Below are 18,594 nucleotides of genomic sequence, written 5' to 3' on the forward strand. Positions count from 1 at the left end.
CTGATTATTTTGGTTTGATTTTCGCTGATTTGAATCGATTAAGGAGGCTCGATTATTTGGTTTGACTGTTTAGGGAATTGACTATTAATCTATGAAGGGTTCTTACGTTGAGTACAGTTCAAGACTTCCGTTGGCTCTACTTCTATGTTTTACATAGTAACAGTTTTTATATGAATTTCATTTAGCTTTGCTTCCCGATTTTAAATAGAGTCCATACAAAATGTAGTTGCAATAGGCCGAGAATAAATCTACAGCAACTGGAAAGATTTTTGCAATTGCATTGCGTTTATTTGATGTGCTTATATCACATTGTATTTTTATTTGTAGTGATCTTGGTGGATCTCCGATACTTTCTTCTGTTTTTGTAATCTTCCTCTTGGACATTTTACTATACACTTGTTTTTGTTATCAAGAGACATTCATTGATTTTCGAGAATCAATAACGTTTTGGTTCAAGTGATCCAGCACTTATTTTCCTTAGATTAAATCGAATCTTGTAAATGAAAAAATTCCTTGACTGAATAAGTTTAACCTCTTGATGGACTGACATGGCTTGAACTAGATTGGTTGGAACCCATTGGGCTTTCGAATATTAAGGTATACATCGAAAAATCCAAAATACGCGATGTGGTTGAGCTACATTATCCAAATTTTATAAGCCCCGGCTCATAGTTGGTCATATTCAGATAATTTATATCATCAACGAAATTATTATCCACGTCTAATCATTTAAAAATGAAAAGAAACGCTAAAGTTGCAAATAAAAAAAATTATTATTTTAGATTTCCAAATAAATATTAAAATTAATTTCTCCAACAAAATTTTATTAATTTTTTGTATGCCTGTAAAACACGAGTCTGTACTTAGTTATATAATTAATGTATTTGTTTTCGTTTAAAAAACATTATTTTAGTCTAAATTATAATTGAAGCATTTTCTTTTTTATGTATTCGAATCTGAGTACCTTTATTATTTTAAAACAATTTAATATCATAAAATAAATAAACGTAAGGCAAAATTGTGAGGAAAATATTATTTATGAGTTACCAAATGTTTATCACCTTGAACAACATACTTCTTTCATTAAGAATCAAACATATCTGCATAACTAAAACTAATTACTATGTAAATTCCATTTGAAAATTCTATTAGAGTGACCTTTTTCTAATTGATATTTTAGATAACCTCCAGTTCCACGTTGAATTGACTTTTCAAATTTAGTTCAATGAATTTTACTATATTTGTTTTAGTCATATTTGACGCACTTTGATTATTCATCCATATTATTTGTATGTAATAATATATACAATTGTTTTTTTAGAAAATTAAAAAATTTCTCAATATTTTGAAAGAACTCCTCGGCATAAGTGGTATATTTTTCATGTTCAATGAATTTGAAAATAATCTAGACAATTTTTAACATTCTTTGAATATAACATATTGAACTTGAAGTATATCACTTGTAAAATGAACTTGTCAAGTATTTATAGAGAATTTCGCACGTTGAACTTGAGGCATATCACGTCTTTCAATGAGTTCTTTCTAATTATCGAGAAAATATTTAATTTTTCAGAAATAATTTATTATATATTATTACCTGCAAACACTATAGGTAAATTTTAACCTTCTTTGAATATAACACCAATAGAATATAGTATAAGTTCATTTAACTAAAATGAAAGGTCAGTTCACATGGAGATTATGATTATCAAATGGAATAATTTAAACAATCAATGACATTTTACCAAGAGCTGAGAGTTCTCAAATGGAGCTCCCACGATTCTGCTATGTCGCTTCTATTAATGTTGTTTTAATAATATACCTTCATTACATTCAAGAGTTATTTAATATATGTGAGTATTAGGAGGATTATTAGGCATACTTTCTAGGAGACTTTAACATTTTCATTTGCAAAAATCCATTTGAAAGATCTGAAAAATGATTTTATAAATAAAATCGATATCGACTGGAAATCATCGTTGATGCATGGAGTTCACATCCATTAGGCAGCCCAAACTAACAACGGCGGCTGGATGTCAACAGTGATATGAGCAAGAGTTCTTTCAAGAGTAATAATGGTGTGAATTGTAATTTCAGATAAACTTCACTATGGAGGCTCCTTATAAGGGAGTGTTTACGAAGGCCAATTAGAGCCTTTCACGTTGCAGATTATCGGTATCAAAATAATAAGAAACTTGTTAAATAACAAGAAATTTATTATTATGAAAAATAAGATACTAATAATAAAATACTTATGTTGCGTTTGGTTTCATAATAGAATTTTAAAATCAGATTTTAATTTTGAAAAATAGTGGTATAAATGGAATCCACCCTTTAACTTTGTATGAATTATTTTGTTTTGTTGTGAAAAAAAGTGGTATAAATGGGGCCCACTCTTTGAATTTGTATGAATTATTTTGTTTTGTTGTGGGTAGAATTAAGTTAGAATTATGATTCTAAAATTTTATCCACAAACCAAACAATCTGTTATTATTTTGAATCAAAACTCTTGTTAAATGATAAGTTTTCTTCTTAAATAACAAGAAATTTATTTTTTCGAAGCTAAAACTCACCTTTCAAGGAGCTTCTGTACCCTAACACCACCTTACAACTTGGGAGTTATTTAACAATATAGTTCTTTCTCGCCGTATCCATTGGTCAACAGTGGTGGTTGTGATATGAGCAGGGGGTTGGTCTTCACTTATAATAGCGTCTAGAATTAGAATTGGGAATTAATATTATTCAATTTAAATGAACATCAAAAGAACATAAATGAATATTAAGGAGAAAATTTTAAATGACCCACCCCTCTCAATGATGATATAAGAAAGAATTAATGAGATATCAAAGGTGGAGCAATACAATAGCACACGCTTTCGCTTGATAATCAAGATGTTCTAGCCGCGATACTCATCTATTAAGCTTATGAATCTCCCTTATAACCATTAAACTGATAATTATTTGAGTGATCAAACACTCATTTTTCAATTTGTTACAATTTGATCAATGTCTTCTCATGCCATGTACTTGAAAACAAATGGCAATGTCGCTTTCGAATGAATGCTATATTGTGTTTTTTTATAGGTATGAATGCTATTTATTGTAAATCTTCCTATCCCGTACATAAAATTACAAACAATGCAAGGGATTTCTTACTTCCCTCTTTGAACGATAATCTAAAATGAATGCAAGGCATCGTACACTATCAGCAGCTCCTCTGGCCCAGTTTCCGAGGTTAGCTCACCAGGCCAGGGCCTCACTTCCGTAGAGTGATCAACTGATCAAGCATGACATGGACCAATATTTCAATGTGTCGTATATGACGACGGATTTCAGCTGTGAAAGAGATCAGAACAAGAATTATTACTCAAGTCTTACGCCCTCTGACGGTGAGGTTCTTCAAGAATCCGCACCTCAGGCCCATATATTGAGTGGCAGCGTTCATTGAATGAGCCCACCAATCTAGCTACCACTTCTTTGAAGAACATGGAGGCCACCTGACAGCAACAATACCACACCCGATGTCAAAACTATCGGAACTGATCACAAATGTCAGACTCAAGACACATATTATAGGAAGGTTGTGTTTCATGTAAATGTGGATGCAGACACAAACCCATAGATCCCAAAATTTATGGTCACATGTGAACAAATTCTCTAAATTCTCTAACAGATAAAATCCAATGTGATTGCTATATAGACTTCATTTATTCTGGATCCAACTCCTTATTGTAGTAGTTCCCAGCACGAGAGGAACTCATTGCAAAGGCTTCTCGCAATCAGTTTCTGCATTGCAAAGAGGACGAAGAGAGCAGGATAGGCCTTTGAAAACTTTTTTTCTTTCGTCAGCCGAGGCCTTTGAAAACTTTCAAAGTGTGACAGAGATATTGGTGTCTATCACAAATTGAGAGACACAAAAGATGGGAAACAAGGATAATTACACGTCTTAATTTGGACAAAGCTTGAAGAAACAACTAAGGAGAATCCCAACTAACTTGTAACATAATCACACACTGATATGTAATCATCTCGAATTTCACATGTTACAGATGTCCACTGCTCTTATCTACCAAATTCAGTAACAGAGTAAGCGAAAACGAGGAGGGCCGTGACCAAGCAGGTTTTCAGTTCTAATAAATAAAGAAAACGGATGGAGAAACAGGACCAGTACCTGGCTGTAGAGTGGCGACTGAAACTTGAAATCCACCAAAAAGTGAAGGTCACAAGATCCCGGGACTGGTCCAGGATTGAATTCCCAAACATTGATCAAATGTTCGAAAAGTGTACTGTCTGATGCTGTTGACTGCGAGAAAAGCAGAGGAATAATCAATAACAAAGCCACAGATTGGGTAAAGACAAGGAAATATCCACTGAAAAACATCAAGGACAAGTATCAGGCCATTTACCACAGATTTAACAATGAACTAATATAGGCAATTTTACCTTGTCATTAGCAACAAGAGGACATTTCCAACATTTTAATCATAACCTTAAAGCACCATATTCAACAGGAGATCAGCAATAAATCATACCAATCTGAAAATGACAAAGAGGTAAAGAAGGACATTTGGCCAAACTCAAAGACTGCACACAAAATCTCCAGCACGATAAAACTACCACTTTCTGAGTAATTCGATAAGTATATCATACAAAGGACTTGCATAGATGTCAATAGACTAAACACGAACAATTTATACTTGGTATAATGAAACTCCAAAATTCTAGAAAAACATAATCGGACAAGCTCATGAAAGATGCTGGCAGGACTCAATCGAACGCTTTCAACGACCAAGCTCCACTATTTTCTATAATAATCGGAAACATAAACCAACCGACCCATTAGAAAACTAAACCCGGGTTACAAATTCATTGACAGCTTTCATGAGCATGCCTGTAGGCAAACTCACCTTTATAAAGGTTGGTCTCTTCATCTCAACATGTGAAACATAGCTTTCAACTAGGAACTTGAAACCAATCTCCAGTTCGGCATCCAAGGATCCATCGGGATAGTTCCTGAGTATCTCGGACCGCTGACACCAGGGGAGGAAATCCTGGTAAAAGTCGACAGCAGCAACCACATCAAACAGCTGGGTCGGAGAATACCTGACAATGAAGAGCCAATCAGCCCCTTCGCAATCATCGGCAGTAAAATATGTCAGGAGATGGAGATTCAAAGAAGATTACCCCAAAACGCGCCTCTCCTCGTAAACCTTAGACAGGACGCTGCCCTCTTCGCCATCTCCGCAGCCCAAAAACCGTCTCCTCTGCCCATTATTAACGCTCCATAAGCTTCCGGTGAGAAGCCCGGCCTCCTTGTGACGACCAGGTTGTTTTCCGCCAAATGAATTCCCGATTCCGGCAACACCGGAGCAGCCCAAACACCTAAATCGGTCGCAATTGCTGATTGGATCGGAGCTCGCGTGGCGCCTGACCAAGCGTCCTATACTAGTCCTGCGCCATAGCAACGACCCCAACGCCTTCGGCGCGGCTGAAAATGGCGGCATTACGAATTTTCCCAGAGGTATCGGAGATCTTCGTGGGTAGGGTTGGGATCCGCTGAGTTGAGGAGGAGAACCGAGAATGAAATGAGCGCGTTCGATTTAGGAGACGAAAGAGAGGAAAATTTCCTTGCGAAAAATAAAATAAAATAAAATAAAATTGTTTTATTTAAATTTGATTCTTCCTCCGCTAGAAATGCGACACGTGTCGGGAGGGGGTTAAAGTTGGCGGTTCTCATTGAAGCCGAACCTCTGGACGTTTCTAGAAGATCTTTAGTCTGTTGAAGCAAATAATTTTGACTATTAACCCAAGAGATTTGTCTAGTGGTTAAGTTGCGCTTAAACTTGCATCCGATCCTGAATTCGAATTTCTTTGGGGTCACCGGAGCACTTTTGACGTGATTACCCACTCTATACGCCGCTGAGGATTCACAGAGCCCCTATGATTAGTTGGACGAAACCTGAACAAGATTAGCCCAAAAAAAAAATTTTGATTGATCACATTGCATTTGCTAACGAAATTAAGTTTGATTTAATTTGATTTGAGACGATAAAAATAAAAATAATTGAAAAAAAATATGCGAATTTAAAAAATAAATAAATAAAGTAATTATTGTATTGTTGAATTAACGAAAAATGTTGAAACTGAAAAAAATTATTGATTATTAAATAGCTGAAAAAATTTAATATTAAAAAATAATTTTAATAATAGATTAAAAAAATATGATAAAGAATTTAAAAAATGATTAAAAAAATAATGATTATATTATTAAATTAAAAAAAAAATATAAAATTAAATTTGATTTGATAAACAAACATAATACATGTTTTTTTCCTTTTAACTTTCGCTGTGCAAATTGTATGAGAAGTGCCAAATTTTACACGCTGTTGCCGTTAAAATGTCGTGTTTTCGTACAATCATTGTAAACACAATATAGTCTACAAAAGCTGCGATCTGTATTAACCGGTCGTTCATTGGTAATCTAAGAAGACAATAACGTCGACAACCACCGCTCTCGGAACAAAAGACCCTCGAAGCTCGGACACTGGAGCAGCTATATTGGATCACACAACTTGATTGAATCAGCATATAAAGAGAGAAGCACAAGATTAAGAATAGGGTTTATAATCTTGACAACAGCGGCAAAACAATAATCTTCATCACTCACAGGAATCTCTCCAGACTCGTTTCTTTTAACCTTGATGATGACAAAACACTAGAGCAAGTCATAATTTTTTGGCGATACTTTCGATGTCGACAAAACTGAAGCGTTATTCCTCGAAGAAAGTTGCATTCGTTCTTTCATTAGTTTCTCCTTTCAAGCTGCCGCATGAATTAGGAAGCACCAAGCTCTCGTTCACTTTATCAGGCAAACCAACGAGCAATCTAATCTTGAATCATTTGTCCCTGTTAGTCTGTACAGAGAAACCTGCCCGAATCTTTTAATAGCCGTTCTGAGGTCCAAGTACTCTTATCCACCCAAGGATGCGCAGGTCTTCGTAACATCGTCATTCAAAGGGGGCATACCGAACGGAACGACCTGGGAGAAGCAGAGAGAAGGGGGACATTTCATACTGAAGGACATTTCATACTGAACCGCTTCCATGATTGTAATATGTTGTGTAATGAGAATAATGATCCAGAGCTTGTCGATTACCTGATCAGTGCTTGGAGTTCCGCCTTCCCGAGTTTTCATCCTCTTGGCACCATCCATGCTGCTCTTGCCGGCATTGTCTCCTTCCTCATCATCGTTGATAAAGTTCTGATCAGAAACCTCTGCAAGAACCCAAATCACTTAATTCATCAGCCAAAAATATTGTTGCCTCGTCTTTGCTTTATGCTTGTCCCAAGCAATAAGCAAGTAAAGAATACTTTGACCATAGATTGGCTGAACAAGGAAATAGGGGGCGATGAGTTGCATAAGTGAATTGAGACGCACCGTCTTCATGGTAAGAGAATCACAATATTAAAGCAATATCATGCAAAATAATTATCAGCTTCACCCTTTGAGAAAATACATAAAGCACTTTCCTCTAATGTGCTGAGATGGAAGGCTTACTCGGACAAAAAGCAATAATAGAACAACTCAGCATGAAATATAGGTGTTGAGTGTTTAAAATATAATAAAATGGAGAGTTGTCAGGATTGCTTCGATGAACCCCTGAGGGTAAATTTCCAAAATAAAAACACTCCATCACCAATTACAAAGGAAAGGCGGCGGATGCTTGAAGAATAAAGCAGCAGCACTACAAGAGTTTAAAGATATCCAAACAAAATGCTAGATTAGGCAAGAAAGGACTCTACCTTTCAATGAACCTTTCCTTATCTGATTAGTAAGTTTGACTTCTCAACAAAAAGCGCAACCAGCAGGCAGGGACAAAGAAAGTGTATGACAAAATAGCTCGAAACTGTAAGCTAACACGTATCGCTTCTAAGCATGACATTGCAGAGGATTTAAATGCAGAATGCAGCATTTTACCTAAATCAGCACTGCTATTGATTCCACCAACTTTACGATGAGACCAACATTGAGAAGGCTGCTCTAAGTTGGCAGCTGATGCACATGAGATTTTCCCCTTGTCTTTCATGCTCACTGCTTCACATTCCGGGAGCTTAGGTGCGGATTTAAAGTGCTTTATCCATGGACTAGAAAGAACGTAGCGAGACTCATCATCTTTATGTTGCTGAAAGCCAGGCCTCGTGAAATTGATCTCTTGCCAGAAGCCATCTCGAAGAACTTTGAACTGGAACATAGAGAGTAAAAGAAATGTAAGAATATCGAAATGCAGAGCAAGTAAAAGCATCAGAATGAGGTTAGTAGTCCCTAACCTGACCAGAAGGGGAACTGATGGGTTTAGGCATTTTCCCGGAGGATTGCTCGTTTTGCGAGTGACAGTTGCGTAAATCAAGGGAATTGTACAGCTGGTTTACAAAGGAAGCTTCAATGGATTTGAGGTAGAGGCTGTGCTTCTCATCTGTCCATTCCATGGACATGGATTCTGCCATCGAGGATTCCTGAGAAAGACCAAATACATTAAGAATAACAGTAGAGACTAACAGTCCTCGACGAATACCTCCTACAATCATCCTAATGACTTTCACAAATAAACAGAAAGCCACAACTCGAATACCATGCTTGTGATGATCACTTCGTAAGTTACAATAACATAACGATGCGAGCTACAAAGCAACTGGATTCGGAACTAACATCGGTGGTAATGCCATATATGGTTTTTACTGATGCCGAAACTAATCAAGTGTTCTTTCATTGCCTTAAACATCTCCTATTGCATTAATGGTTCGTTTTTACTACTAACTATTAACGAACCCAGCTCTGATATGTCCAGTAATTCTTAATTATTCCTAAAAAGAAAAACAATATATCGTCCATTGACCCCTTTACTGCCCAGCGCTGGGCTCTGAGAAATAATAAGCAGTCAATCAAAAATCACGATCTTCAACTAGCTAGCTTCAATCATGAGGGTTTCATTTCCAACTAAGAAGCGCTTGAGCAAATCGTCTAATCATAGATCCTGCAATCAGCTCCCAACCCAACAATCAATCAACACTCCGCAGAAAAATCAAGGAAATGGCACCATTTTGCGAAATGAAAGGTCGATCAATCAACGATGAGTGAGTCAGGAAGGTCAACAGAGCCAAAGAGGGAGATGAGAGGTTCAAAATAAGCGGCACCTACCGGAGTCCGGCACAGCTTCTGCTCTGCCGAGGCGTTTGAACTTGCGGTGGACCGACTACTTTGCGATTTCTCCATTCGAGAGAGAGGGAGGGGATGGCGATGACGATGAGGATGAACGAAATCGGAAAGCAAGAAGACGACGGAGGAGGAGGAAGAAAGAGAGGTAGAACGAGGAGGAGGAGGAAGAGGGGAAGGCCTTTTTTGGACAGCTGTCGATGCTTTTACACGTGTCATGGGGCCCATGAACATGCCACCTAAGCACCAGATATTTTTGGTTCTGTGAGTGAAGGCGGGGGAATCCGAAATATCTCTTTTGTCCTAAACGCCGGGAAAAACTTTTGGCGGCGGGGCGGTGTCTTCTTAACTGTCAGCCCCTGTCAAAGCAAAACCCACGTATGTATTTTCTTTTCTCTTTATATTTTAATTTTGTCTTTTTACAATAATTTTCCTCTCTTTCTCTAACTAATGGGCTGCTCACAAAATATCTAGGATTATATTATATATTATTATTATATACATATATACGAATAATGAAAATAAGTCCCATAACGACATCTGCGGGCGAGGGGAGACGTTTCCTCCACTAGCCACTTCCCTTCCTTTTTTTTTGATAAATTCACCTCATTAATGAAAATAGGTCCTATAAGGGCACATGCGGGTGAGAGGAGACATTTCATAAGGTCAATGCTTTTATGCATTTCATATGGAATTCCAGTAAAATTTCACAAAATTCGATCAATATGTTAACACCAAATTATCCAATCGTTAGGCCGAAACGTTACATTTTTTTAGTGTTTTTAAATCTAAGCCGAATAAGGTACCACGCAATCTCATCGACATGTTACGCAAAATGATCCGATCATAAACCGTATTTTTTTTTTGTAATTTTCATTTTCTAAAATTTCCCTTTCTTTTAGCGCTTTCAAATCCAATCCGAGTAAATATCACATAAATCGATCACGCATTATACCAAAAGATCCGATCGTACGGTCGACAAGTTAAGCATTTTTAATGTTTTTAAATCTGACCCTAATAAGATACCACATAATTCAGTCAACGCGTCATGTCAAATGATTCGATTGTTATAGTCAGACTATTTCCAAAAATTACTTTTACCCAACTTTTATTTAGAAAAATTAGAAGAAATTTTGTACTAAAGGTAATATATATACAAATTACGATATATATAATGTTTTTTTAAAATTAGTTTGTAAGTGTGAAGTATTTTCCCTCTTCTTTGTTTTTTCCTTCTTTTGTCCAATATTTTTAATCTTGGCCCGACAAGGTAGTAGTGTGACTTAATTGATTCGCCAGGTCAAATGGCCAATCATTGTGGTATCATCGGTACCCGGAACAGGTTCTAGGTAGGTTCCAGTTCCATGTTTCAACATAGTAGAGTTCGGTTCCAAAATCTTGAAACTTGTCCCTTACGAGGTAGGGTCCGGATATCGTGAAAAAAATAAGGTACCCGAAATTAATCACCCATGCTTGCAACAATGACAGGGAAGTATCATCTCACTTCTTTATTAGGTCCAACGGGCTACTTTTCCTTTAAAGGGACATCAGGCCCATCGAAATTCTCCCAACACGGACAAGGCCCAGTTAGAACATCTGATGATACCTCCCGGCCCAACCCAGAATTGAATCCTATGAAAATATTTTCCGTAGAAAGTTGGAACACTGACACCACACGAAATCGAGTCCAAAAAATCAATAAACATGCCACCTAAGCACCAGATATTTTTGGTCCTGTTGAGTGAAGGCGGGGGAATCCGAAATATCTCTTTTGTCCGAAACGCCGGGAAAAACTTTTGGCGGCGGGGCGGTGTCTTCTTAACTGTTGGCCCCAGTCAAAGCAAAACCCACGTATATATTTTCTTTTCTCTTTATATTTTAATTTTGTCTTTTTACAATAATTTTCCTCTCTCTCTCTCTCTCTTACTAATGGGCTGCTCATAAATATATTATATTTTATACATATATACAAATAATGAAAATAAGTCCATAACGGCATCTGTCGACGAGTGGAGACGTTTCCTCCACTAGCCACTTTCTTTCCTTTTTTTTTTTTTATAAAGTCGCCTCATTAATGAACACAGGTCATATAAGGGCACCTGCGAGCGAGAAGAGAGGTTTTTGTCCACTTTTTTCGATATTTTATTTTATTTTTAAAAAAATGTATTTTTTTTATTTCTTTTTAATTATATACAAATAATGATTTGAAATCCGTCGCTTTGAGAGTCGGTGGCTTTTTCCCACTCGCAACCCCTCATTTTTTTAAAAAAAACTTTCAAATTTTTTCCCAAATTCCCCCTTTTTCTTTGCGTTTTCAAATTCGATCCGGAAAATGTACAGCATAATTCGATTAATGCGTTATGTCAAAAGATCCAATTATAATATCAATACTTTAAGCATTTAATATCGAATCCCAATAAAATTTCACAAAATTCGGTCAATATGTTAACACTAAGCGATCCAATCGTTAGGTCGAAATGTTACATCTTTTTAGTATTTTTAAATTTAAGCCGAATAAGGTACCACGTAATCTCATCGACATGTTACGCAAAATGATCCGATCATCAACTGTATTTTTATTTTTTGTAATTTTCATTTTCTAAAATTTGCCCTTTTTTTAGCGCTTTCAAATCCGATCCGAGTAAATATCACATAAATCGATCACGCATTATACCAAAAGATCCGATCGTAAGGTCGACAAGTTAAGCCTTTTTAGCGTTTTTAAATCCGACCCCAATAAAGTTCTGCGTAATTCGGTCGATAGGTTACGCCAAATGATTTGATCTTTCTATCGAAAAGTTACGCGTTTTTAATATTTCAAATTTGACCAGAGTAAGATACTATATAATTCAGTCAACGCGTTTATATCAAATGATTCGATTGTTATAGTCAGATTATTTCTAAAACTACTTTTACCCCAACTTTTATTTAGAAAAATTAGAAAAAAAAATTTACTAAAAATAATAGATATAAAAATTACGATATATATAATATTTTTTTAAAAAAATTAGTTTATAAGTGTGAAATATTTTCCCTCTTCTTTGTTTTTTTTCTTCTTTTGTCCAATATTTTTAATCTTGGCCCGACTAGATAGTAGTGTGACCTAATTGATCTACCAGGTCAAATGGCCAATCATTATGGTTGACAAATTATTCCTTAAAAAATAAAATGCCATGTTTTATGCCCATATATTGTATGAGTTTTTTTTTTCTCGATCACAATAAGATTTGACACCGTGTATTTCACAATATTCTCTTATCCATTTTACCTTTTTATGAAGAGTTATACATGTACCATATAATTTTTTTATATAAATATTCATTCATAGATAAAAACTTTATTCGTATATGTTGCATCTTTCTTAGGAAGTTATATTGATTAAACACGCACCTTTTGAATTATAGGTAATATTTTTCCCCCTTTATCCATATGGAAAGAGTCAACAATGAAAATTAATTTCGTTATTAATTTATTTTCATAAATTTATAAAATGTAAACATTTTAATTTTATTAAAGTCCATCATGTCTTCCTTTATTTAATAATTTTTTCAAATTATATTTGTACATCTCTTTTTATGAGCAAAACTATAAGCTTTACATTCAGGAATTAACCCATTTAACACATTCAAGAATCAAAACACACTCTATGAAATAAAAAGATAAATGACATCATATATGGTAACATAATACCATCTTTAAAAAAATAAATTATTTACTATTGAGAGTTCATAAATTTTACAAATAAACAGTTTTATTATTAGTTTTAATTATACACTATAATAATTATTTCACAAACCATTATGACAAATCAATTTTTTTAAAAAAAAATTTCATCCTGCGGCAATGCGCGAGGTCACCCCCAGTTTAAAATGTAAATTCGAAAATTATAATCCGAATTTGTCGCGATTGATATGTGAATGAAAATTAGAGTTTACTTTTAATTTGGTCCCTAAAAGATTAGTTAGCAGACATCTAGCCCCATAGTTTTATTTATTTAGTTTGGATTAAGTACCAAATGTGTTGTTTTTAAGGCCAAAACTTTTAATTTTGTGTTAATAAGGCCACAAAGTTTGTTAAAATGTTTGAATGAGGCCTTTTTTTTTAACATTATAAAATTTCAGATATTAAAATTAAAATTTAAAAATTAAAGAAAAAGCAAACCGACAGATAAGACAATGAGGAGGCGAGGCTACCGCTGGTGATTGCCGTCAACACCTCGTCTGGGTTCTCCGACTCGCCATTGACCTCCCAAACAGATATGGACGAAGATGGCAGTCACCCTCACCTCTCTTTTTCTCCCATCTCCTTCTCCCTTTCCTCAAATCCCTGGTTTCTCTTGGGTTTCGAACTGGAAGTGGTGGGTGAAGGCTCTGTGTTTTTTTTACTTGGGGGAGCAGAAGATTAAGGACTTCACGGGGATATTTGGTGCTATTATTTATTGCTCTGAACGTGGCTTGGCTTAACAATTGTTATGGCTTTGGTCTCAATGCGGCTGGATAAGATGTCGCACGCGTCTCTGACGCAAGGCGCACCGCCCTCTTTAGAGAAACGGCCAATCGGTAAATAGAGATTGTCGCGTGGCAACCCTGGGCCTCATGCGCTAGCCATTTCCCTTTTTTAAAAAAACCATTAAAAATACATATTATTAATTATATATAATAGTAGTTATATTCATTTAATTAATATGGTATGCGCGTGGGGCCGGATCATAGTCACTAGAATCATAGACACGACTAGAGTAACTGTTTATCTCTGTCTGACTTGACGCCTATGTGACAGTGTGGGTCTAGTTCAGAGACAAGGGGAGAGGCATACCCATTGGAAATAGTCTTAATCGAGATCTTGATGAATCTCTAGGACTGCCCGAGATCCTTTGTTTTCTTTTCTTTTTTTGAAATAATTTTAAATTTTCATAATTTCGTCTAAGTCGAGTTTGTGTAGACCTCCACTGTATATGAAAAGTATATCTTGAAATCAAAACCATCCAAATACCCATAAGTTATCAATAAAAATAAAAATTATAAAAAAGAAGCCGAGCAAAATGAAGGTTTTTATAAAGGTATGTGATTACGCGACCACCATAAACAACAAAATAAAAATTACGCATCATTTTATTCGATTTTCCGTAAGAGTACATATATTAGGTCCATTTGAACTCGTAACAATGACAAGGAAGTATCATCTCACTTCTTTATTAGGTCCAATGGGCTACTGTTCCTTTAAAGGGACATCAGGCCCATCGAAATTCTCCCAACACGGACATGGGCCAGTTAGAACATCTGATGATACCTCCCGGCCCAACCCAGAATTGAATCCTATGGAAATATTTTCTGTAAAAAGTTGCAACACTAACACCCCACGATATCGAGTCCAAAAAATCAATAGCGGAAGAATATTTTATTTCTATTTTCTTTTTTTCCTTTTTTTTTTCCGGTTACAAGGGTATTTTCTTTCTCTTTAACAAACAAAAGAAATTCGGAAAAAAACGCAGCACAAACAAGCATTGCCTTTGAATGCGTGATTTATCTAAACGTCACTATATGGTGCATTTATTTAAAGCTAAACCAGCCTAACCAGGCCCCGTGTTCCGGGGGGGGGGGGGGGGGGGAGCTTTTGAATACGTGATTCTCATCCATAAATCAAGCAACCGGTATCGAACTCGGCTCACCGGCGAAACATCATCTCCACCCCTCAATATTTCTCTGATTCCATACTAGTTACACTAACCTTTCTATAATAGCAACCCTTTTCACGACACTCCGATCTTGCCATCAACCGTGGCGGAGGCATCTTCCCGTTCGTTTATGATCTTCAATTTTTATCGGACCCTAATGTAAATAAACCCATGCTCAATTGAAGAGTTTATATTAATAGGTAATCCGGATCGTTTTTACTCCTGGACACGAGATTTTCAGCTCTTGACGTTCTGTAACGTACAGATTTAAAGATTCAGGATCAAAGTTTTTTTCAGGGTACTGTCTTCTGATCATGGACAGGAACCACGTGTCGAGCTAATCAGGAAGATTACAAGGAGTCCCAACGGACTCTTGTCCCCAAACGGCCATTCAATTCATCGCAATGTCTGTCCATGTCCTATTTCACTTCAAGCTAGCGAAGCTGGAGAGCTTTATCGAGGACATAGGAATAGGACATTTTAATTATAGAGGATAAGAGCAAAGCTTCTCTTTCAATTCAATCTCGTGCTCGCACGTGGACTAACTGTCCATCGTCGTTTCTGGTAGTTGAAACAAGGAATCAAAGACTTCTCTTCTCTCTCTCTGATCTGATCATGCGGTGGGGCTGTCGAAAGATAACTCTTAATTAAATTTGTTGACCGCAAACAAGACAAAAACAGACAAAGTCGACGGCTTAGAGCCTTGCCACGTGTCGGGCGCTGCGGAGCGCCTATGAGTGGGCGTCACGACTCGCGAAGATCACTAGAAATAAAATAAAAAAGAATTCCCACGAATCACCGTGCTTCTGGACTACTTGTATCGATCGATATGGTATAGTTTGGTCTACTAGCTATGCACAAGGCACGATTAGCATGAACCATGACCGATAAAAAATGAGTTGATTCAAGCGGCTCGACATTTATTCCTTTTAAATAAGGTTTCGGATTCGAATTTTATGAATAGAAAAAGTCTATGTTGAGGAGGGTCTTACCCCTTTAGCAAGCTGATTACATTCGAACCAGATTAGTTGCGGGACCTATTAAACTTTTCGATACTAGAGCATACGCTCAAACAATAAAGAGTTGTATGTGAAGTTATAACTATTTTTGGGTGTCAAAGTTATAACTAATTTTAAATATAAATTACCAATTATGGGAGCTTCTACCGTACATTCGAGCATAGTATCAGGGACTCTGCACCAACAGATGGCCTTTCGTCGGTTAGCAAAGGTTATAGACTCTTCCAATTCAACGATGCCGAGACTTTAATTATACTAACGATAAAGTATAATTTTCTGACATATTATCAATGATATCTTCCACTCTATATGATGTATTACCGGCACGAGCTCTTCAATATCTCGTTTGGATTGCGGATTATGAATGATTATGAAGGAATGGATTATGAAGAATTGCATAAATTATATAATAACCCTCCACGATCCATCTATTTATAATTATCCATAATCCGCAATATATAATAATCCTTCATAACTCAATCTTTCGTAATCATTCATAATCCGTAATTCAAATAACTCTAAAGTGAGAGCGAATCTCTCGCTATGACCTCGAGAGGAGTCATCGTTGGACACGTGGGGCTTGGAATTTAGGCGTTTGGTTCCCAATGAGGCACTTCAACGTGGAGGAATATCTACTTCAATCCTCTTTTACTTTGTGGGAGTGTATAATTTTTTTTTTTTCTCTCCCAATATATGACTTTGGACCTTTGGTCCGTGGGTTGTCTTTTCTAACCTCCGAGGTTGGTGGAAGATTACCACAAGGACAGGTGTCACTCATCGAGTTCTACTTTCCAGTAATTGGACACTTAATTAATCATAAGAAAAGTGGGGAAGATGGGCTGTAGAAAGGGAAAGAGTCAAATGAAAAAGGCATACAGAGGGATTTCTAGTATAATCAACTGTTAATTAAGAAGGGGACGCGCATTCTCCGGTTATTAGTGAAGTGTGACGCGCTTAGATTTCAACTCAATCAATTCTGTGTTACAGTTATCGTATGCGCTGACGTGATCCGATCGTGCATTTTACTAAAATTTCAAGTAAAGCATTTTTACCATGCATGTAGCTTTTAATATAAGCTCACTCGGAATACGTATAATTAACTTATTATTGAGTCATTTTATTATAATTTTAAGTAAATTTACTTTTTTGCATGGATGGCATATCAAAGTGATTGTATCTTAAACCTTTCCAACCTAACTTAGATATAATTCTCCCGAACTTTGTGAATCCAAGTCGACGATACACAGTCATCCTCAACATGCTCAACATGCTCGATGAAATCCTCCATTCTTTGTTATAAATGATGGCATGTTGAAGGGACCCTCGATGAAGTCCTCCATTTGCGATTACAAATCTATAAAATCCTCCATGCTCAGAAAATTACCGAGGTAGGTTTTTCCGATTAGCCGGAGAACCACCGGAAATGGCCCTTTCCTGATGGTTTTCCCGCGAGCTCTTCCCTCGGTAATAGGGCGTTTTTCTTGTACTGATAATGGTATTGACAAGAGAAATTTGCAGAGACTTGAACTCCTTCTTGTTCTTTCTAAGCACTATCTATAGCCACAAGCTGCGTAATCATTTAAGAGCGATATTGTTTAAAGAAGTGATACATGTTAGACCGTGAGAATTTATTAAATTTTCCATAACAGGAAACGATACCTGAGATATGAAGGAAGAACTTTTGATTGCTTAAAATGGGGGAAACTAAAAAGGGCGCACCATGCGCATTATGTACTACTCACATCACTAAGATTTAGTCAATTGAAGTTGATAGTGCTCAGCTCCCTCTATGCACACATGCCCTCATGTTTTGCCTTTTCTTTTTCTCCATTTAATGTCGGGACTTGTCCTTCAAGCATGCGCGGAGCGCCACGTTCTGCCCCCTCTTCCTTACTTACCCTTTGAGAAATAGAAAATATTGCATGTGTGCTCTATTTAGCCTGGATCGGTGTCGAAATACTTAAATCAGTGCTAATTATGTTGGTAAAAATGATAATTAAGTAGGAGCAGTATACCTTGTTGGTACACATATGACATATGCAACGGCATTATTAAATTCGAAAAATAAATTTTGGATTTATTATTATTATTTCAATTATAAAAGAGATTATTAAATCTAATATTATAAAATAAAAATTCTAATAGATAATAAAAAGATTATAAGTAGTCTTGTTACAAATTGCATTTAAAATCTCTTAGTTCTTCATTGCTTTACATAATTTTTCACTTGGATTTGTTATTATTTATTAAGAATTTAAATTCCATGAAAAGTTGAGAAAAATCTAATAAAGATATTACAATTTATTAGTTTGAACTTTTGAATTAAAGATGACCGCCAATCAGATATTGCTCCAGAGGTAACTCTACATTATTTTTATTTTTGGCTTTTTCGAAGACCCTTTTGGACCAGAAAATGACTATCCACCGAGAGAAATTGAATTGCTATTATTATATGAAGAAGTGGATAGATATTTTTTGTCCTTTTTCCCCATCATCTGATTTGCTCGAATTTCGTCATATTTTATTTACCTTTGTTCGATTATCCCTCGACGATTAGTACAAGCACAAACCACCAATTCCAAAAGGTCTATAGCGAGTACGCAGCCCGTCCATAAGCAGATGACGATGATGATGATAATATATCATTGAAGGAAAGACGGGTCCGCGCCCTCCATTCCTCTTCCTTCATC

General features: G+C 36.2%; 2 protein-coding genes across 3 annotated transcripts; both read right to left on the reverse strand.

The window, feature by feature from the left end:
* Positions 1 to 2,917: 2,917 nt before the first annotated feature.
* On the reverse strand, positions 2,918 to 5,624 carry LOC116215570 (coenzyme Q-binding protein COQ10 homolog, mitochondrial-like). 2 transcript variants are annotated; one of them, XM_031551447.1, is made up of 5 exons: positions 5,185 to 5,624; positions 4,908 to 5,103; positions 4,172 to 4,303; positions 3,368 to 3,497; positions 2,918 to 3,277 (listed from the first exon to the last, which is right to left on the reverse strand). In XM_031551447.1, exons 1-4 carry the CDS (start codon positions 5,502 to 5,504, stop codon positions 3,375 to 3,377), a joined length of 771 nt encoding a protein of 256 aa, XP_031407307.1. In that variant the 5' UTR covers positions 5,505 to 5,624; the 3' UTR covers positions 2,918 to 3,277; positions 3,368 to 3,374. The 2 variants fall into 2 exon arrangements, with proteins under 2 accessions (XP_031407307.1, XP_031407227.1); XM_031551367.1 differs by having other exon boundaries at positions 2,918 to 3,497.
* A 934-nt stretch (positions 5,625 to 6,558) lies between these two features.
* On the reverse strand, positions 6,559 to 9,380 carry LOC116193297 (cold-regulated protein 27). Its single transcript, XM_031522114.1, has 5 exons — positions 9,197 to 9,380; positions 8,329 to 8,514; positions 7,979 to 8,243; positions 7,157 to 7,275; positions 6,559 to 7,039 (listed from the first exon to the last, which is right to left on the reverse strand). The coding sequence occupies exons 1-5, from the start codon at positions 9,269 to 9,271 to the stop codon at positions 6,971 to 6,973; spliced, it is 714 nt and encodes a 237-aa protein (XP_031377974.1). The 5' UTR covers positions 9,272 to 9,380; the 3' UTR covers positions 6,559 to 6,970.
* Positions 9,381 to 18,594: the final 9,214 nt, after the last annotated feature.

This window comes from Punica granatum, chromosome 1, assembly GCF_007655135.1.
Source record: "Punica granatum isolate Tunisia-2019 chromosome 1, ASM765513v2, whole genome shotgun sequence".
Taxonomy (NCBI): domain Eukaryota; kingdom Viridiplantae; phylum Streptophyta; class Magnoliopsida; order Myrtales; family Lythraceae; genus Punica; species Punica granatum.